This window comes from Saccostrea cucullata, unplaced genomic scaffold (assembly GCF_032062105.1).
Source record: "Saccostrea cucullata isolate Sc308-1 unplaced genomic scaffold, CSIRO_AGI_Scuc_v1 ctg169, whole genome shotgun sequence".
Classification (NCBI taxonomy): domain Eukaryota; kingdom Metazoa; phylum Mollusca; class Bivalvia; order Ostreida; family Ostreidae; genus Saccostrea; species Saccostrea cuccullata.
Genome location: NW_026933727.1, coordinates 259,283 through 282,576, shown reverse-complemented (window position 1 = coordinate 282,576; position 23,294 = coordinate 259,283). Strand labels below are relative to the sequence as shown.

The window sequence follows — 23,294 nt, the reverse complement described above, 5'->3', positions numbered from 1 at the left end:
CATGCATGTTTTTTTGCAGGCGGTATTTTTTCCATGCTTACAATAAATGTTATTTGAACCATAAACATCTCCTGAAATTCTAGATAATCACGCAATCATTAAAAAAGGAAATCTCCTTATTAATAGTTTGTTTTATTGTAGAGACTAATTGTGCATAAATGTATGTTTTTATTTCTAAAAATCGTTATCGAAATACTTCTTAATTAATGGATCGATTTCCCTTTTTGCGATGAAACAATCGATTGTTTCAATTGGCATGACTTAAGCTCCCCTAAAAAGGGAGAAAACTTAAAAGAATCAAATTCAATTGTCAAGCAGCGAAAATTACTATGAGACGCCTCTGAAACAATATATGAGAGGTGATTGATACGAACAGTTGACGTCTTCTTTGGTATTTTGTTGTATTGACCACACAGGCACCTGGGGGTTGCCCCCCCCTCCCCTTTCCATTTTTTTTCTTTTTAAATCTGGGGTCGACACACCTTTTTCCTATTTTGGTAGTCTAATAAGCACTTTATATCGATAATATTACCCTTTTGTCTCTATAAACCGTTTTTAAATACATATATCGTTTCCGACCGATACATGTAGCATCTCCCATGCTTTATTCTGCTTTAGATAAATAATCATGCAAAGTTAAGTGAGGTGAGGCGGATGACGAGAAAAGAGTTGCAAGCCTTCTCTCTTTTTATGCCCAAGTGCCTGTGGTATTGACATGTAAACCTCGCATCTGTCCATGTCGTTTGACCAAACTGCAATTGACATGCAGTTTCGCCTCGTCTGAAAACAGACGTGTACCGATCGTGCGAGCTTTGCCTTTTCTTTTTAGAAAAAAATATTGGCGAGACTTTTTCAACAAAAGTTCAAGATGGCAATGGCTGGTATATCCCACTTCCACGTGTTGATGCTATAGATTTATCTTCTTTATATTGCCAACGATAACAAATATGTGAAAGGGTATAAATATTATGGATATAATGTTTATAGAAAATTATATCTAAATTATTAAGTCCGCGTTTCACACAAACGAAGGTGTTTTTTGGAATTCCTTTAGATTTCGCTATTTAAAAGGAATCAGCGCATTTCTGGTAGACAATATGAACACAAAATATATTTCTTCTCGTGATTTTTCATAATTTTTAGATATGTTTCAATAAAAAAAAAATAAATAAATATTTTTATATTAATTTTGGTTTTATTATTGAAATATGTTTTGTAATAATTACTTTTAAAAACACCTTCTCAGTATGTCTTTCATAAATTTTCAACGAACCATGTGTCGAGTTATCAAAAAAAAATAAAGTCGAAGGATTGATTGATTGTATGTTATTCAACGTCCCTCTCGAGAATGAATTTTTCACTCATATGGAGACATCACCACTTGCCTGAGTGTTGAAAGCTACAAATTTTGTCCTATACTCGGCACTTACGGTCATTGAGCAGTGAGGGATCTTTTTCGTGCCAGCACCTACTGCGACACGGGACCTCGGTTTATAACGTCTCATCCGAGGGACCGGTCTCCACACTGGGATTCGAACCCGCGACGTACGGAAAGCAGACACTCTACCATTGCGCCACGCGGGTGTGCGATATTAAGCAGTCGTTTTGTATACATGTATTTATCTTTTTTAACGTATATATGTAATGTACACTGTACGAAAGTGCATCACTGATGTTGCGTGTATTTTTAAATAGATTTTCTGAGTAGAATAGTATAGTACCAGCCCAGAATGAATGAAACACAATGATTGTCAATTCCTATCGTCTGCGATGTCAGTCATAAACCGGAAATGACGTTGATGACTTTCATATTGTTTGATGAAAATTAAAACAAAATGAAAGACTTCGGCTATGAAATAGCATTATAGAGTAATTAACTGTAAGGCATATTAATGATCAATGTTGATCGTCTGCTTTGTCACTCTTTTTCAGGATGACGTCGGAGTTGCATTTATTTATACCTGATATCGTCATATTGGTGCATGTTCTTTATCTTACGTCAAGGAAATTGTTGCAAGAGTTCAAGACAGAATTATATTCTTTGATATCAGCAAAAGCATAACACTTGCAGATCAGTAGCAGAATACAGAGACATTACGAATAGAAACGACTGTTTTTAGGTACAATCTTCCCAGGTCAAGGGTTTTTGATCCGCTCCGCTCCACCTTAACATTTTGGGAAGATGGGGTGCAATTGATAGTGCGTCTGCTTATAGAAATGATTGAATGACAATTTCTTTTTTCCAGAACGAACCTAGAAAAATCCTTATTTAAACAAAAATTCATTATATCTGAAAGCGTTTTAATGTCAGTTCTCAGTCTATAAACGGTATGGCAATATGAAGATTATTAACGTCGAATCCATGGATTCTATCGATCCTGGAGGCAAAATTCAGCAATGATAAACTTGATATCATTTGGATAACTAACCAAATCCATAATCTTACCTGAAAACTTATAATCTATCATTTCTATTTAAGCCTAGATGTCGATCAACCATTTTCAATTTAAAAAGCTTCGAGAATTGGCTTTGCCTCCTTTAAAACTTTAAAAATATTGCAAAATAATACAAATGTTTACAAATAAATAGATTAAGATTCTGATGCTGCAAGCTTAACCTCTTTTCTTTGAACAGTTTAATTACCTCTTTCGTTCTCCATCGATTGATTTTTACCCATTCATTTTTATCAGATTCGAGCAAAAATCAATATATGAGTATTACAGAATCCAGAATAGGATGGGCTATAAATTTGATGTCTTAATACGTCACGACACGAAATACGAGAACGGCATCTGATATGTTTTACCAGGGTGACAATTAAAATTAATTCTACCTAATGTTAATGAACAACGGGTATATTATATTACAGCCGGTGGGCTTTAATACCGTAGGAAAGACAAATGCTGCCTATAGGACTTCTAGAAGTTATTGGTATATAATATATGCACATAGGCTAGCCTACACTCGTTTATTTTATTCACCACATCTGTTTCATGTATAGTTAATAAGAAATAACATGCTGAACTCCTACCTAGCTTTTCTAGAATTTTTTTTATTTACCTACTTCATTTTCCCTTTATTAACGTTTTTTTTTTTACATTAAATACATTGTCTTTATTGGTGCTTACAAAAAAACAATAACTTTTTAACTTTCCGTTAGATTGGAAGACTGTACGACACAAATTCAATAAAATATTGTGGAAACCGAAATTATATGCGAATTGTAAAAAATTAAATACCGGTAGATTACACGTGCTCAGTCAGTTTACTTATGATCGGCATAAAATGCTGACATGGAGTATAAGTTAATTATTGGTTATAAACCTGTGGTCAATTTGGATATACAGTGTAAAAGCAAAGGATGTAAATCATAATTGATACCTGATGATTATGGGCCTAATAAAGACAAAGGAGATGTGCAGGTGGGCGAAAAAATGGCCTCCCAACACGCACCTATATTACACGCGGTCATTTAACTGGTTTCATGAATGTAACAGGTAGCAAATTATTAAATGCAAATTGATAAATCTAATAAATTTCATTTTACTATCCGCACCAACAAAAAGATTTTAAAAATTCATCTTGGACTCATTTTTTTTTAAACTGAGATGCCTGGTAGGCTAGAAATGGAAATCATTTGGGGTCAAAAGTTAAAAGATCAAGGTCAAAGACAGTGAAATGTTTTATATTTGTTTGTTTGTTGCTTAACGTCCTTCTCGAAAAGTTTTCACTCATATGGAGACGTCACAGTTTGAATTATTAATATTTAAATTATAATATTATTCACGACTGATCAGTGCCTCAGAACAATGTTTTTTTCTTTCGCTTTCTGACATATCAGTACCAATTATGAACATTTTCTAATCATGTTCAGACTACAGTGTACTATAAAACATTTCAGTGTAGTCTGATAGTGTATACTATACAACATTTCGTCGCCAGCGTGGCACAGTGATTAGAGAACCATTAGTTCTGCTGTTAGATCTGCTCTAGAGTCGCGAAGTAATGATTCGATCCTTACGTCGCGGGTTCGAATCCTACTGTGGGACGCGGTTACCGATCCTTTGGATGAGACCGTATAAACTGAGGTCCCGTATCGCAGTGGGTGCTGGCACGAATTCGAAAAAGATCCCTCACGGCTCAATGGCCCTAAGTGCCGAGTATAGGACAACCGGCAAATTTTGTCCTATACTCGGCACTTGTAGCCATTGAGCAGACTTTCGTGTCAGCACTTACTGCGACACAGGACCTCGGTTTATACAGTCTCATCCGAAGGCAATCGGCAATTCTCGGCTAATTCCGCTATGCTCCATTCATTATGTGCGAGGTTCGAGCCATCCGAGGAATTCAGAGTGATCCGAAGGAAGGACCCGTCTCCAGGTCTCACGGTGGATACGAACCCATGACGTAAGGATGAACTCTTCGCTCCGCGACCCTGCAGCAGAAGCGCCACGCGGGCGACCTGCCCTTGTCATGATGCCCTTGTCGTTATGTCGGGGTTGAATCAGTAGAACATTTTCTCGGAATGCTGATATTGATATTTTTCACTCAATCAATTTGCTTTTATGGTATTCATGGAAAAAAAGTTTACCATGAATCGATAAAGCTCTGTCTTTTGACATGAGTTGGAAGAAATTCGTAGTATCCATTCCCATAGGGAGAAATTTAGAAGATGGATTTCAGTGTTGGAACACAGGGAATTTTTTTTTTCATAGGTTCATAGTATAGATCCCAGAGGAACGATTTATATTCTGTACAATACATATGACCAGAAATGAATTCAACAATAAAGCAGGCCCTCGACATAATCAGAGATCGATTGCATTTTTGTGTAGTTTTATAACGTGTGTGGAAATGGTTTGACTTATCCTTTTATTATGTTTACGTAGGCTAGAATAAAAAAAGGTCGTTTTTCCCAGTAGAACTGAATTAAGTATGCTTTCATCGAAATTCAATGGAAAATATGTCCGTTTTCTTTGAATCAGATGCCGCAACATTGGAATTTGATATTTTAGGAATGCGTTATCAATAAATAGATGGTCGCGAAATCGCGCGTGTTGTGTTGGACCTTTTTGTAAATGTTCAACTTGATTTGGAGTTCGCTTCAGTTTTTAATTTAATTTTTGTTACACGATAAAATATTTACCTACATGACATCAAGCTGAATCAAGATAGCTATAGATAATGATTATGAAGAATATTTCATATACATTTTAGTATATTAAGTACTTTACTTCATGGCTGCCGAATTCTAGATTACAAATATATACAGGAACTACCACACAGAAGTGTTATTCAGGGGAAAAATATTTTACTATATGTTCTTAAATTGTTTTATCTTATGCGGAATCAAATTTTAAAAATGCTTTCAACATGGAAATTTTAAAAAATACGAGACGTTGTGTGGAACAGATTTCTTCAAAATCCAATCATTTCACTACTAAAAGATATAATTCAGGCGCATATGCATTTATAACCCCCATGTCTATCCAATTTTGTTTAATTGGATTAAAAATCTAAGTTTATGGCCCGTGTAGTTAATCGTTTGCACTGAACGCACCCTTTTCCATGATATGCACGCGGAAAATTCTTCCGCATGTGTTTCATTCTAACAATTTAAACCACATTTGCAATGTTAGACCCCTTATATATATATTCCTGTCCTCGTTTGATAAATATGATTAATATTTTACGATATTGCCCCTATTTATTTTCTGAACAAAAATGTGAAATCGACGACCAAACGCCTCTCCCCTCAACCGGAAACCAAACCTTTAATATCGATTTTCGCCGTGCCCATTGTTAACTTTTCTCACTAAAAATATAATAAAAAATATTTAATCAGCCAACCCTTTTTAGGGTTAAAATCTTTATCTCTCAAGTGCATGTTTTACAAATATTACGGTGACAATTTCAAAATTTCATTTCCCAGAGCACCTGTCCTTGTTAAGGTGAGAGTCGCCTGTGTTGTATCGATTAATGAAAAGTCGTGTATGAGAATGCAGGTAAATGCCCGGAGGGGGGTTGTAACTACTCATTTTATCAAGATCAAATAAAGCCGACATGTCGTCAGCTTTAATACCATGAGCCAAATTAATCGCATCCTTTTCGGTAATAAGGCATGATTACACTTAGATGATACTTTTCAAAGTGTGGATCGCGTTTTTCATAGGTTTGTCGAATGAAAAAAAAATGGGTCTGATTATTTTCCAAGCATTTTCCACTGATTTAGTTGATGTTGATGTTTTTTCAAAAGACCGCGGGAATTGAAACTTGGAAAAAGTGAAAAAATATTTTTTGTGTGAAAAAAAAAATTTGTTTTTAATATCTTCTCTCAGATTTGATGAGGATTATCTCGACACGCCCCACCCATAATGTTGCAGTATGTTCATTGATACAGGAGAGGTTCGATATCGTCTGCCTCCACTTCTAGTCTGAAACATACAGGCTGTACACAGTTCATCGCCGAAGCAGAAGACATCTCGTTCATCAAACGGAAACCGGATAGAATTGGAATTTGTACCCAGGCTTCAACAAAAGCATTGAAATTATCGATCAACAATAGGAAAATACAAATTTCTGAAAGAAATTCATCATGATGTTGCTTGCTTCCAGCTACAGTCGCGTAGTTTGATAGGCGGAGCAATATTCCGACTCTTTAACAAAGCGGGTATATGCAGGCTTGTTCAATAAATCACGGAGTGTAGCCTAATGGATTTACAGTTTCAAAGCATACGTTACTTGTTAACGCTTGGATATATAGTGCAAAGCCAGTATTATTGAAAGAAGAGCTAATATTTATCTGCTCAATCCTACAGGGCTTGTACAATATCCCGCCAAAAAGAATCTTGAATGAAAAAGCGGTGTACACATCGCGGGGCGAGCCATTATATTTTAAAGCTATTGTGATGTGATGGGACTCGATGTTTTTATTTGTTCCATATGGACCATATTTACTGTGGGATATTTTGTTGAAATCGGAAATTGTGAAACAAACAAGGTTTGTAGTTATTTTTGTTGTTCATTATACATGTTCAACGTTTGTGGACATAGCTGTTATATGTTTGTCCTTCACAAATCTCACATCAAACAGATTAACAAACATTCAGGAACTTATAGGCAATTTTTCCCGAAAATAAAAGTACCCCTGACTTCGCGTGTAATTTCCTGGTTTATTTGTAAGGTCAGAATATTCAGGTAAATTTCCATAACGTTTATAATACTTCCTGTTTCAAATACATGTAAACATGAGTTACTTGATAACTTCCCCATTTTTTCAATTTCTTTGAAGTATTGATTAAGAATTGTCCGTCAGTTCTTAAATTTCTTCATTTATTAAAACATTACAAACTAATAATTTAACGAAAAATCTCCATTTTCAACATATATTTCTAATTTAACTACTATAATAATTGTGTTATTGACAGCCAGATTTCACCATTTGGTCGGTTATCTTGAAGGAGAAAAAAACGAAGACATGGTGTCGTAAACATGACATGCTAAATTCAAATATTCCCCTGACACCGATTATCGTAATTAACCATGGTTCATTAAGCATCCCCTGTCTTTGTTGCCTGTGCCAGGGTATCCCTAAATCCATTGATTAAATGGATAGAATGGACCCCCTGTTAAGACGTGATTATCTATTATGCAAAGTTAGACGGACGACTAGATACATAACAAAAGGCCCTGTCATAAATCTGACAGTTGAGAGATCTTGCAAGATCAAAATTCCTCGAATGACAAAAAAGATAGAAAAAAATGATGAGATATGATTTTGGGTCTCTGACTGTAAAATTTGAATGGTTTATACATGCGTTTTCTTTTCCTCTTCTTTACCTTTTTTTAAAAATGATCAAGATTATCTCTATATTATACGTTGTCAGTGAACCTAAAACCCAGAAGCGAACAAAAAAATTAATATGTGTGGAAGCCAGTGCCTTTTGAAGTGTTCGTCTAGAGAGGTTGAATGGGGCTTTTGAGTGCGACGGTCATAACTATTGGCTCGTAAACTGATTTTCACAGCCGGACTCTAAAACCGAGCGCTGTTGTCCAAAGATAATCATCACAGAGAAGAATTAACACAATAGATTCTACACATGTTTAGCTGAAACCCTATTTTTTATCTATCATTCTCTGTTGATTAAGGTTCTTCCGTTCGACTTTAGGGTTAAATAAATAATTGTGATAACAAAGCAAATGTTGGAACAGACAAAGTTGTTTTTTTTCACCTTGTAGTGTGTATTTCACAACTTAAATGAGCGAAATTTATTAATTGGATGGAATCGACTTTTATGACTTTTTGACATGTTTGGGTTTAATTACTGGGTTTAAGTAATGGCGTTTGTAAACTTTCGAACTACACAAGAACAGCAATGTGAAAAAAAATGAACACTTTATCTGTATAATACATGGATAAGGCCAGAGAACAATTGGTCTAAATGTAGAAATCTCTTATCTTGTTGGCGACACAGTAATTGAGTAAATAAATGGTCTTGCATGGTGCCTTACTCTAAGGTTAAATTTTCACGTCTTGTGGCTTATTTGCCGTTGTACACCCCCGAATGTGTAAACGGCCCCAGTTGGTAAGTTATAGCTAGATTTTTAAACAATTAAGACATATTAGCGCGATGGTTGTACGAGGTCAGTTTGCTAATTACTGCCAAGGGAATTGATAGGAATTTTGATATCACTCAGCAAGACAATAATGGACGATTAAGCCAGAAACGAGTATTAAATGAGAAAAAAATAATGATATTTATGATCGCAATTTGATTTGATTTTGTTTTGGACAGTGGGTGGAGTTGCAAAAAACAACGAAATTTTTACAGAAAAATATGACATAATGATTTATATTCACATGAAATACTCTTGTTCGGGATTATTTTTTGAATACAGTACCCTTCGAAATTAGTATTGAAAATGTTCTTTTCTGCCCCTGTGACCTCTCCTAGTTATGAATTCAGTTCTATGTAGCGAAAATTGCATATCTTCTTGACCTGATGAACAGTAAAATTTAGCACAGTAACCAAGTCGCATTAGGAGAGGTAATTGAATAGTTTGTCACCCAATAACTCGTTTTATTGCTTCCTGGCACGCTATTGGTCTACGCACGGCCGACACGTACAGCTGATTTTTCTTTACAACTGCAACAGAATGTCAATTTCTTTCTTTCACAGATAACTACCTCTGTTTATTTTGAGGGCCATCTGGTAACGACAGCTGGATATGTTTATTGCAGGAATGTACAAGATGTCAAAAAGTCACTTGGTGTTTTACTATCCTAAAAGTTTTGCAATGTTAGTCGTCCTATGAAATGGCCCGATAGGTAGTTGTGGCGTCCTACATGTGCCATGCGCCCTGGGTACATATTAGTTGTAGCATCTTTTGCAATTTCACTTGGTACATATTAGTTGTGGGGCCCATTGCAAGCCCTCTAAGTACTTTTTAGTTGTGGGTACCCATTGCAGCGCCCCTAGATACACATTATGTAGTTGTAATACCCTTTGCAATGCCCCTAGGTACATATATATACGTCTTTCAAGAAGTAAGCCAATTTGTCTGGATAATTCGTCAAGGTCTTTGTCAGTGGGCAGTAAATGAATTCATCTTTTGCAGTTGCAGTGATGAATTGTTGCTCTCGTCGCACGCGCCTTTCTGTACGCGTGCAGAATTAGTTTGATATGACCCACATGTCTGCTTGTAGAATACAAAAGGCGGATAAGTCTTCATTAAGAACACATCATAATTAGCCAAGATAATGTGTCTGCAATCGTCTTCAGATTTTCTTCTCTTGATCTATATTCTGTCATTAAACCGTTGGTGATTAAAGATTTGATAATTAATAAATCATCGATTTGAAGAAAAAAAACATTATATTATGTGATTATAGGTTCCATATGAACTCTACCGATTATGTAATGCCTAAATGAATGGTATGAACTTATTAAAATAAATATTTGAATCTATTTATAAATCTATTTATATCGAATGTGCTGATAAAATTGGTTAGAGCAGTTTTACATACTCTATTATCGATTGTAAATCTGCCGCAGGGTTCAGTGATGCAGCATAAATGTATGTCTGAGGAAACTATGCAGGGAAAATCGCTCATCTATAGAAATTGATCATTGCTTTAGATTTTTGGTGCAATATGCAAATCAAATGGATAAACTCAATGAAAAAATTGTATAGTAGCTCATCAAAAAGACCCTTCTTTTAAAAAATGCACCAGAAATCAACTTAGGATTTCCGGCTTTTGCATTCTTAAAAAGTATAACACCAATTGTGTTACAAAAGACTTAACTTTTTGAACAACTTTTGAAGAAAACATAGATTATTGATCGAATCAGCTGATCGTAAAAACAAATGTCGTTACGTCAGTAGCAGCCGATATTCAAAAGCAGACGACATTATGACTGTCCATATGTACCTTATAAATTTCAATAACGGTAGCATGTTTCTCGACGACGGCCGCTGCACATGAATCAAAATGTCTAATTTTTCTGGCCATCAACCCCCGAGGGCGCATTCTTTACAAAACATCTGTTTCCCCTGAGCTTTTGTTCGTACTTTTTTGTAGTCTAAGGATTTTCATATTAATCGGGACATTCTCGTTTGAAGTGATGCTACACTTGTTTTATTTTATTATGATGTTCATAAACTTTCTCTCTGAATCGGATGTTAAGATAATCATTTGAAGTGGTGAAATTGTCTAATTAATCTCTTTTCCTTTTAATTGGATTATTTCTAGTGGATGGAAGGCACTCGAGATGCAAGAAGTAAGGAATGTTTCGTGTTCAAGTAAATTTATTCTCATCGATATCAAATACCATGTAAAGGTCAATGGACTTTGCTGTTCTTTTAATAGGAAATATGTTTTAAAATTTATTACTTATAAATAATGCATTTCCTTGAAAATGAAACCGGATGTAACAATAAGACATGAGGAGATGGATGCACTAAATACAGTAAAACCTGTATAATCCGAACACCACTGATTCCAGAGATATTGATTGTATAGTACTATTTAGACAATAAAATGCTTTCTTTGGATTTGATTAACATTTCAAAAAATTAGATTAACTGAAAGGAATGAAAGTAGCAGCTGTTGTAGAAAACATTGGGATTAGACATACTTCACTGTAAAATTAATGTTATCAGCTTGTTTTCTGCTGTTTATTTTTTGTCCCGAACTTTGTTAATATTCTAAGGGTTTAGTGGAATCTTCTGCCTTATTGTAGTCTTGACTACCAATTTATTCTTAAGGTTGCCTTATTATACAAAGTGATTTCGTTTGGGAGGAGATAACCGTCAAACATAATCTCTCTTTATCGTGACGTATTCGCTTGTAATTCAGATTTCACAGAATCAGACACGTAATGTAGGAATTGGTTATGCCCCTGCTGTCTGGCCCAATCCATCAAATGTGAAATTGGAGGAAATTCTGGTGTAATGAAACATTTGTATTGTGGCGTATGTCTGCCACGTTGATCAAACTGGAACATCTTGTCTGTTTTATCTAATTGAACATCCGTTGTTACCGTTCATCTGCGAAAAATGTACGAAGAAATTGGCTCCTCTCTCTCTCTCTCTCTCTCTCTCTCTCTGACAAACAAAAAACGTTTACTGTATGAATACAAACATGTTTTATCTTAAAGCTATTGATGCCTGCGAATGCAGAATGGTGAAAAAAAACCTTGCATTATTCTAAGCTTATCTCATTTTCATCAAATACTGAGGAACGAAAAACATCATAAACCTGTTAATATTACAGTAGTGCACCTCTCATCATAGAAATACATCAATGTATGTTTTGGCAATCTGCACTTTCGTCTTAATCACTTGGCTACAAACATCATCTGCCTACTGATAACATAATTTTGAACGATATCACCGCATCTGTACACTTTTACTCAAAAGGATTTGGCATACATGGCTATTCTTTGACTATTAAAACTCCAGGAAAAGAAAAGCGGCAAAAGCCCTATATAAAAATGTAAGAAATTGCACTTACATGTATTTTAGATATTTTTTTTTGAATAAGATGAGATTTTTCCTTACTAATAATCGAAAAGTAAAATGCACATGACATAATTAGCTAAATCTGAAACTGCCTAGGTTTAGAAACGCGATAGTTTCATTTAAGTAGATTGAAAAACTTTCAAGAGGGTTTAGACCTACAATCAACAGAGTAATCAAAATCACTTTCATACCACTCAATTAAGACGTGAAAGTAGTACCATAAGACCCAACACCCAGTGGGGAAATAAAATAGTTCGTTATCCTGGCGGTGATAAGGCTTTACTGGACAACCTTACAGAACTCTGGCAGAAATCGTTAAAGCAGACAGGTGGCCATTTTTTCATATCCAGCTTCTGTAAATATTTACACGAATCTAACGTCATGATCGTGTGCCGAGTTGAACTCAAGCTCTGGGCAATATAAACGTGTAGATAAGAGAATAAATGATCTCTTGAACTCCTTTGGTTTGAGTCCTCACAGGGGCTGAATCTTTTCGTCCAGATTCGTAAAATAAATATACTATAGGCTAAATTTGTAGATGAATTATTGAATTTTCGCTTGAATTACAAAACAAGTTTCTATCCATAATATCTAATAGTAAGAAATTTGGATGAAAAGGGGTTAATCATTAAGCCCCTAAACGGTGGTAGTTTATTGTTTATTTTGATTTCAATATACACTTAAGTAGACTTTATATTTTTGATAATATTAGTCATACAATTTGAAAATCGACGTTTGCATGGTAATGTTTGAAATGGAAATTAAATATTAAAAGTTGTATAATTTCTTTTACAATATATATTAAAGGCAGTTTTGAGGAATTTAGATTACAAAGCAAATAGCTAGAAGGTAAAGGACAGTTCAAAGAACGACTCGATTGCATAAAATCTTCGTTAAAACCAATCTTTTGTGTTTGCTAGTAACTTCTCGGCAGAGTAGAATTTACAAGACCAAAGTATTGTCACACAGAACTATGCCTTTCGCGTCGACCCATTGTTAGACTATAATTAAATTTTTTATAAAAGGAAGTTACTTTATCACAAGAAAGTATGGACCATTACGGGGAGGTGTCACATTTATTACGTCACATCCTAACAGCCAATCAATGTATTTTTCACATGCAACCTGCGTTATTGGTTAGTAAGATCGTTGAAATTCCATATACTTTACTAAAACGCAAATGAACACGTCACTAGGCTTTCGTCATTTTGCTGGAAAAACTAAAAAGAGCAAAATATATCGTTGAAACACCCGTTTAGAAAGTTACAGAGATTTCTGGATCTGCACAAAAAATTTTTTTTTCATTTCAAGAGGGCACATTGTTTGTATGGTAACAATGTGCAGACTACACAAAGTAAAAAGGTTCACCTGCTAGAATTCCGGCCATTTTGTTATATCAAAAAAACAAAAAAAGGACGTGATCTTCAAGAGAGCTATTGATTTTAGTTGGGGGTTATTGTTCTTCTGCACGCTGACTCTTGTATTATATAACTAATATTCCATCACAGTAACAACTTATAAATTAGTTTCTTGTTGACTTCCTAGCGAGATCGACGTTTCCTCTTGTTAACTTTTTGTGTTTAAGTGGAGAACATAATGAAAAGCATACTGAACGCATCGTATGACGTAAGTGTTATTGTAGACTTAATTGTGTTATCTGAGTTCTACATCTTGTAATTTTGAGACGTGATTTGCATCATGTAAGTAATTAATTTTATTGATTATATAGAAAAATTTGTTATAATAATTTCAGGAAGGTAATGTGTTCTTTAAATGGTTCAAGGTCTATAGGAAAGGTTGTTTTAATCCCAAAATGTTTACAATGTATTTGTTTTGCAATGGACTTATGAATTTGGAAATTAAAATTTTAGAAATACGTGGAATGTTTGCTTGAAAATTTGTAACAGAGTGAAAAAAAAAACACATCTATTTATATACGATGAATAAATCGCTGAATGGCAAAAAATAAAAGATAAATTTTTTTTCTCGTTTTAAGCTCACCTGAGCCGAAGGCTCAAGTGAGCTTTTCTGATCACATTTTGTCCGTCGTCTGTCCGTCCGTCTGTACACTTTTCACATTTTCGACTTCTTCTCAAGAACCAATGGGCCAATTTTAACCAAACTTGGTACAAAGCATCCTTGGGTGAAGGGGAGTTTAAATTCTTAAAATATAGGATCTAATCCCCTTACAAGGGGAGATAATCAAGAAAAGACAAAAATAGGGTGGGGTCACTAAAAGATCTTCTCAAGAACCACTGGGCCAGGAAAGCTGAAACTTATGTGGAAGCATCCTTGGGTAGTGTAGATTTTAAATTGTTAAAATCATGACCCCCGGGAGTAGGGTGGGGCCACAATAGGGAATCCAAGTTTTACATAGAAATATATAGAACAAATCTTTAAAAATCATCTTCTCAAGAACCACTGGGCCAGGAAAGCTGAAACTTATGTGGAAACATCCTTGGGTAGTGTAGATATTAAATTGTTAAAATCATGACCCCCGGGGGTAGGGCGGGGCCACAATAGGGAATCCAGGTTTTACATAGAAATATATAGAGCAAATCTTTAAAAATCTTCTTCTCAAGAACCACTGGATCAGGAAAGCTGAAACTTGTATGGAAGCATCCTGGGGTAGTGTAGATTCTAAAGTTTTAAAATCATAAAAGGGAAGGGGGTAGTGGGGCATGATAGGTATAGCAAGAGGGGAATCTGGTAAAGAACTGCATCACCCAAGTTACTCAGGTGAGCGATGTGGCCCATGGGCCTCTTGTTAACTAATACACGAGAACTGAAATGTTTCCAGAACGGTTCACTTTAGGTGAACTTTAGGAGACTTTAGGTTAATGTATTATTATACAGAATAGAATAGATTTTTATGTATGTTATTACATTCTGTTTTTAGATCATTATATGAGTTTGCATTCACTCCTGCAATATTTATTGCATTCTAAAGAGTGATTTTCTTTTTTGGGGAAACAATTTGTATTGATTTTGTTAAAACTTCCATTACAGTAATGACGATATATTCGAGAAAACTGATTTCCAAGTAAAATAAGACTTTATCGAAAAATCTAGAGCGCGTGATCTTGGCAAATCCCGGAAGATTTCTTTTCACGATTTGAATATTTTCTATCGCCTCGGTGTACGGAAAACACTTCTTAATTCTTCAGCGAAAGCGATCAAAACCGTTTAGAAATTATCAAGGGGCACTCAGCCTTTCTCATTATTCGTGTAAGCGCGTCATGGATTAACTGCACGTGCCCTGCATACGCCTCTGTGAGATTATTGGCTGTAAGGCCCCATTTACACCCTTTTCTCTTTAAGATGAGCTTGCGACACGATATTCATAGCTGTATATCGATCCCCTGGTCACTTTTAATCAGACTCGGTATTAGTTAACCGTGCACTGCATCGATAATTTGGCGAAAATTTGATAATCATCCCTCAATTTTTATCACCTTATGACAGTCTGTAAATCGTTTTTCTTTAAACACGTGTAAATATGTCAACAAATCCTGAAGCTTGAATCCGATGTAATAACAGAGAAAATTTAAATATTGGCATGACTTTTCTTTTAAATGTGATAAATTTCCTTTGGAAGCTGTTGTTTTTTTCCAGATTAGCACAGATTAAAAACGTTTACTTGGTTATACACGCCCTTACTTTTCGTTAAAAAAGTCTTAAATTGTTTTCATTTCGATTTATGGGGTGGAATGCAAATTGAAGAAAAACATCAAAATTAAAGAAGTGAAAAGTGATTTAGTATATTTCACGTTATCAAGGAAACAAAATTTGGGTTTAATAAAACGCTGATAAAAAAAGTGCTATTGACCCATTTCATTACGGATTCAATAAAGCCAATTTTAGTGCAAAAAAAATTTAAGTTGAACAAAACCCGTTAATAAACGTACACCATTTTCGATAATACTGTCTTCAATATAAGCACCTGGGTATACACTTTACATTCGTTACAGCTTACTGCTTTATTGCACGGGTATTGGCCTGAGCTGGTTATCTTGCATTACCCTTGTTTACAATTTATTGCATTAACGTGCGTTTGGTTGTCTACTGCTCTGACCTGTGCAACTGTTGTACGTTTCTTTGGCATCTTGCTCTCCTGCATAAGAAGTATACAATTATTTTTTGCTACCTGCTGTGAAGCAAACGTTCGTCTGTACAATGGTGGCGACTGATTACAGTAAACAGTGACTAAGTGAGCGGCATTATGTAGGGGCCCTCAGATATAGCGAGTAAAGAATCGAAAATGGCTGACAAATTCCTTTTACGAGCCGTATGCAGCTTTACCTTTAATTTAGTTTCAGGAATTTCAGGAACGTGAATATAGATATCACATTTATTTCCATTTCAGTGTAACACTAGCACCGATCAGCAATGCACCAATCAAGAATTCCGAAAGTACATATACTCAAATCCAGAGGCATTATGGGACATATTTCCATGTCCGCCTCCATGGAAACCAGAGTTGATACTAGAGTTGCCATGGAAAGAGAAACTGGGTGATGAAGATGGTGACAGATTGTGTAAAAAAGTGGCCCGGCGATGTGGCCTTGACCTTGTCAAACTACAAGCTATAGCTCTACAGGATGAACTTATTTTTAGCGACTGTGATATAAAATGCTTTCTCGGTCTTCTGCTGGGATTCCTGACATTGTGTCTCTGTGTGGTTATTGTAGTGGTTTTCTTCAGAAGAAGGTATGATTTTATTTTCTCGTATTATTTTAAGATTTAGGATTTACAATATATCTTTATGATTCGTAAAATTTATTTTGACTTTGATCCTTTTCCCTGTTGGTTATCATGATGAAACATTCATTGAATATGGTGTCCAGGGAGTGGGATGGGATCGGGCTTCATTTTTCTTGAAATTTCAAACTTATAAGTACATGTGTAAACACAGTAATTGAACTCTCCGTTTTACCAATGCACAATTTCATATTTATTAATAAAATCAAAAAAGGGTATTCAAATAATTTGAAATTTTTACTTTTCAGTTGAGAGATTTGAGATAAATGTGAAAGAAATCTCTTTTTACTTTTCAAACAAAAGTGTTTCCTTATTGGTTTTTGATTAATATTATTTGAAAGATATATAGCACCCGCAGGTAGAATCACTAATTAAAGAGAAAGCCGGTTTAATCTATAAAAGAAAAAAAAAATACATGTATTTTTCTTTTTAATTATTCCAGAAGAAAGAAATTTTCCAAAGTCCCAGATCAGAAAAATGAAACTCAGGTAAGTTCACTTACTAATGTCTTGAGCATTCTCTTTTTCAAATATTGTGTTATTTATAATGTGTTCAGCCATTATTTCTTTTTTTGAACAGGTCATTTTAACATCCAACGGAGTTCAAACAAAATTGATGAACGGGGAAAATAGTCCTGGAGCAAATGGTTCCCCTGAAAAGAAAGGAAAATTCAATATAGATTTTGCTCGATTCTGTCGTAGTGCCAATATTTATGAATCTGATGACGTGAAACGTCATCGAAACGACATTCCGGAAAATGCGTTTCTGAGTTCCCGAGACATGTCCTACATGTATGATTCGGTTAATTCGTGTGAACAAAGCCTCTCTAATAACCTGTCAGATTCATTTCATAACCGCTGTAATGAGGAAATGATATCAGAATTAAGGGAGAAATATGGATTTAGAAATTCTGAGTCATCGTCTGCTTATGAACCCCGTAGAGTAAGTTCCCCTGTATCCAATCTATTGTACGACATGCGAAGTCCAAATCCACCCGTAAGCAATGCTCTTTATCAAGCTAGACGCCAATGTGAGGTTAGTCCGACCAATCAAATCCCGCTTAATTGTCCGTGCAATATTTGTTGCCAATCCAATTCTTCAATTCCATACAGAGGACAAGTGATTAATTTAAAACAAAATTTTAGTGTTCAACTTCATGATTACCCCGTATCGTGTACGTGTAGCCCGAGAGAGTATCCAGACGAACACAAATGGAGAAGAAATGATGTTATTGAAAGATTTCCTTACGCAGACGACGTAATTAATTCAAGTGTTCAGAATCATTCCTTTTGTGATAGAGACCAAGGGATTTCGGACTTCCAGGTAAACAGTGCTTGTAGTTGTAAACAATGTGTTGAACAAAGGTTTTCTGTATCCGGAGAGGATTGTTCAAATTATTCGACAGGAAGTGACGTATATGGTGTGCCAAAAACGGAGCTGAATTATCCCAGGGAAATCCAGTGTAACTGTCGACAATGTACGAAAATGATTCCGATTGCTGCTTACACTAAACGGTTTTCTCAGACAGGGGAATATACACAAAGGGATAATGTCGACATGCAGTTTATGTTAGCAGGTGACACCATTGATAACGATGGACCAGAACATCGAAAGCGCAGGCGCAGTAAACAAAGACCACCCATATCGTCCACGGCTTCTTCATCCGATAACACCGGAAGTGAGAAATCTTTTAGAAGTGGTAAAATGAAGACAAACGGTTCCCTTTTCAATTCAAGATTCATTAGCAGATAGCCTCGGCGTTCTGTTGCATCACTTTGAATAAAACAAACGTGCAATGCATCTCTTAAGAATTTTCAGAGCAAGGATGTTGTTCAATCGAAGCTTTTGATGTCAAATTCCTTGTGCCCAATGTGTTCGCCTTTCTGCATTTATGTATTGTTTTAATCCATGAAAGTGCAATATATTAATTTTTTATAATGATTTATATTAGTTCAATTGAATGGGTTTTGGCTTTCATTGGATTCCAGCTGAAAGCTAAAATGTCACAAAATAAATGAAAAAAGCCAAGTATTTGTTTCTACCTTCGGTAAATTATTATGGTTGTCATGCATGGTCAAAAGACATGTTTTTCAAACTGATGGCGGTCAGTTGTTACGAAATTAAAGTGTTTTTTAGAAAGCGGTCACCAAAGTCATTATGGATCAAGTTAGGTTTTATTGAGTTGGTGTGCCATGGTTCCTGAACCTGTCGAACTTTAATACGTCTTGATTTTCGGAAAAAATCTTTGTAAATCAAAGAACTAAAGGGCATCAAGAGAGCATTTCACCCCATTAACCCAGTGAGTCTAGCAAGACTGTAGGCCCGCCAGGCATGCATACTCCTGGCGTCCGTAAAAAAATTTATGTACCGTTTCAAATGAAGTTTGTGGGGGGAGAAGGGGAGAATATACTTGAATCTCCTACTCTGCCTGTCTGTAGACATACTTTTGTATTTTGGTCAGAGATATATGGAGGGATAATCTCTAAAACCATGGATTTTTTTTATTCAAACTATGTATAACTAATGTATATACCATTTGAATTGTAGGAGTACTTGTCTCTGAAGCAGAAGAAAATGCTTTAGAGCTCCAATAAATTGCCAGGGGAAAAGGTTATTCTTGACTAGAGGGAATGTTAAACCCTATGCATAAAGGTCATTGGGGGGAAAATATCACTGGATTTGAAGTGTACTTGTGTTATGCCAAGTAACGGAAATCAGACTAAAACTGTAGGAAGTACTGAGTATAGCGTTTTAAAGTAGACTAGACTAAGATACAAAAATTATTTTTGTATTTGATTTCAATAGAGAAAATAGTATTGTCATGGTTGCTAAAAATAGAAAATTTCTTTTTAAAATCCTTTAAAATGCTTCTCCTCATACATACAACTTTTGTCTGATTCTTGCAAGTCTTTACTTTTTTGCATGGGTTTTTGATTTTGATAAATGATGTTTCCGTAACTACTAAAAATAAATATTTGTTATAAAAGTTGTTTTAAAAGAATACCCTCATAGATTTTTAAACTGCTTGCAATAAATATTGCGGCAAAGCAACTGAATCAAGGACCATTAACCTATGTATTGCTGTTGCATAGTTTTAAATGCAAATGCTGGTAGTATTTATCTCTCACTCTGGTAGAAAAAAAATACAAACCAGTAGAGCTACAGTCTCGTCAGAGACTCCTGCTTAACGCTACGTACCCGAATTAGATATAAAATATACATTAAATGTTGATCAAAAGACTTATCGAGAGATAGAATATACTGAATTGAGGGACAGAACTAACCGCAAGTGGCTATAGAGTTTCCCTTTTTGACATCACCTTGTCCCTGATTGTTCCATCAATGTTGGTGCAATTGAAAGAAAACAAGCAAATTCAAAGAATTGTGGTACCCCGCTTTCGGTGTCTTTGTGAGTGAGATGTCATTTTTTATGACACATTGTCTCAAATATGAACGCCCTAATATATGTCATTTAGAAAATATCACTGAAGTTGATTTTTTTAAAAATAAGGTCAATCTTGGAGGTCAAGGTCAATGGGTTACAAATCATAGCATTCTTGGAAATATATTGTCACAGGTAATGCACATGTCAATGCATATGAAAGCCATATTTTTTCTCAATATAAGGAACAAGGTGTGTTTGTGAAACACTGATGACCCGTATGGCAACATAGCGAAGATTAAACTTTTCTTAAATGCAAATTAAATATATTATTTCTCGAAGGTCAAGGTCATTCATGATATCCAATGAAAGCTCTTTTCACAAGGATTAAATATTTGAAACATGAAAGCCTTAGCCCTAACCATTTGAAAGTTATGGTCAGGGTTTGTTTTTAAAAGTAGGTTAAACTCCAAGGTCATAGGGTCAAAGTTCATGGTATCTAATGAAAAGGCCTTTGCACATGGATTACATATCTGAAGTATGAAAGCTCAAGCATTTACCATTCAAAAGTTATGGTCAAGGTAAAATTTTTTTCAAAAGTACGGAAATCTCCAAGGTCAAGGTCAACAGGTCAAAGTTGTTGGTATCTAATGAAAGGTCTTGCCACAAAAAATGTAGATGTGAAATATTAAAGTCCTAGTATATATTTTTCAAAGGTAATGGCCGGGGTTAAAGTTTTAAAATGTAGGTCAAACTCCAAGGCCAAGGTCAAAGGGTAAAAGTTTTTGATATCCAATGAAAGATCTTGTCACAAGGAATAAATATATGCAGTATGAAAGCAGTAGTCCTAACCCTTCAAAAGTTATGGTCAAGGTACGTCTTTTTAAAAGTATGTCAAACTCCAAGGTCAAGGTCAAAAGGTCAAAGTTCTTTGTCTTCTCACATTAATTACATTTGTGAAGTATGAAAGCCTTATCTCTTACCATTCAAAAGTTATGGCCAAGGTTAAAGTTTTTTTTTACAAGTATGGAAATCTCCAAGGTCAAGGTCATCAGGTCAAAGTTGTTGGTATCCAATGAAAGGTCTTGCCACAAAGAATGAGTATGTGAAATATAAAAGTCTTAGTACATATTGTTCAAAAGTTATGGCCAAAGTTAATGTTTTTAAAAAGTAGGTCAAACTCCAAGACCAAGGTCAAAGGGTAAAAGTTTTTGATATCCAATGAAAGATCTTGTTACAAGGATTAAATATATGCAGTATGAAAGCACTATAGCCCTAACCCTTTAAAAGTTATGGTTAAGGTATGTTTTTTTAAAGTGGTACCACCAAATTTGACCTTTTGACCTTGACCTATTAGTTAGACCAACTTTTACATAAAAAATCCAAACTTTTACTTTGGCCATAACTTTTGAATGGTAGATACTAGGACTTTCATATTTCACATATGTATTTTTGTGGCAAGACCTTTCATTGGATACCAATAACCTTGACCTATTGACCTTGGAGATTTCTGTACTTGTGAAAAAACTTTAACCTTGGCCATAACTTTTGAACGGTAAGAGATAAGGCTTTCATACTTCACATATTGAATCAATGTGAAAAGACCTTTCATTGGATACAAAGAACTTTGACCTTTTGACCTTGACCTTGGAGTTTGACCTCCAAAGAAAGGTCTTGTCACAAGGAATATACATGTAAAATATGAATGTCATAGCTCCACTTAATCAAAAGTTATGGGCAAGGTTAAAGTTTTTGTGACGGACGGATAGACGGACAGACTGACGGACAGACGAATGAGATTTAATGTCCCCTCGCTTTCGCGAAAGCGGGGGACAAAAAACAGATATAATTCAATTATAAAACAGTTTTTACAAAACCTTCCTTTCTTGCAAGATCATGATCTACGTATGTACAATTTCTAAAACGAGGTAAATTTTTGACAAACAAGTTGATGAAATAAGAATATCAGCAGTCTCGTTTAAATTCATATCATTTCGTTAGTTCTATGGTCGATGTAAAGACCTCGTCAGCAAATACAATTTATCATTGAGTCATGGCTGACTGACGTTTTTCATACTAATTGTTAGTCCATTATTTTACACTGAATTGACGACGGATTTTCCGTTATTTTCCGATCATGACAAGGAGCACACGGCGGGTGTGCCCGGTCGGCATGGGATGCTCACTCCTCCATGGCACCTGATCCCATCTCTGATGTTTTGGAGGTTCATGTTTGTTCTGCTTCTATTTAGTATTGTTTAATGGACTTTTGAGCTTGATTACTGTTCGTTTTCTCCATATTTATGCGCCCGGATCGAAAGATCCGTGACGTGTATTATTTTTGTCCTGTCTGTCTGTTTGTCTGTTTGACTGCAAACTTTAACCTTCGCAATAACTTTTGAACCATGAATGATATAGAACACTTATATTGGTATGCCTACTTCTCTGATAAAGCTCTTTCAAATGACACCAAGGTCAATGACCTTGTGACCTTGACTGTGACCTATATGCTAAATAAAAGAGGTTTTTTGCAAACTTTAACCTCTGCCATAACTTTTGAACCATAAAAGATAGAGACTTCATATTTGGTATACAAACAACACTTATTACGCTTTTTTAAAAGACACCATGGTCAATGACCTTGTGACCTTGACTGTGGCCTATACGCTAAATAAAGCTTTTTTGACGGCAAATTTTAACCTTCACCATAACTTTTGAACGAAAAAAGATGGAGACTTAATATTTGGCATGCATACTTCACCAATGAAGCCCTTTCACAATGACCTTGTGACCTTGACTGTGTCTTATATGCTAAAAATAGCTTTTTTGAACCTTCACCATAACTTTTGAACCATGAAAGATAGAGACTTCATATTTGGTATGCGAACTTCACTAATCAAGATCTTTCAAATGACACCAAGATCAATGATCTTGTGATCTTCACTCTGACCTTTATGCTAAAAATATGTTTTTTTTTTAAATTTGTTGCTGCCGGGCGCATAGTGTTTCACAAACACATCTTGTTTTCATTGCAATTAACCCATCCACTGCAATTTGAGATACACCTGTACAAGGTTTATTATCATGGTGCTTGTTGATTAAGTTAAATTCGCATTTTGGGGGAGTT

The 23,294-nt window shown here is 35.2% G+C and overlaps 1 protein-coding gene across 4 annotated transcripts; it reads left to right on the top strand.

Moving 5' to 3' along the window:
* Window positions 1-6,313: 6,313 nt before the first annotated feature.
* Window positions 6,314-18,813, top strand: LOC134239181 (uncharacterized). Of its 4 annotated transcripts, none has more exons than XM_062721354.1 (4): window positions 6,314-7,000; window positions 16,391-16,734; window positions 17,228-17,273; window positions 17,365-18,813. In XM_062721354.1, exons 1-4 carry the CDS (start codon window positions 6,914-6,916, stop codon window positions 18,535-18,537), a joined length of 1,650 nt encoding a protein of 549 aa, XP_062577338.1. In that variant the 5' UTR covers window positions 6,314-6,913; the 3' UTR covers window positions 18,538-18,813. The 4 variants fall into 4 exon arrangements, with proteins under 4 accessions (XP_062577338.1, XP_062577340.1, XP_062577341.1 ...); XM_062721356.1 differs by lacking the exon at window positions 6,314-7,000 and adding an exon at window positions 8,443-8,585; XM_062721357.1 differs by lacking the exon at window positions 6,314-7,000 and adding an exon at window positions 10,462-10,781.
* Window positions 18,814-23,294: the final 4,481 nt, after the last annotated feature.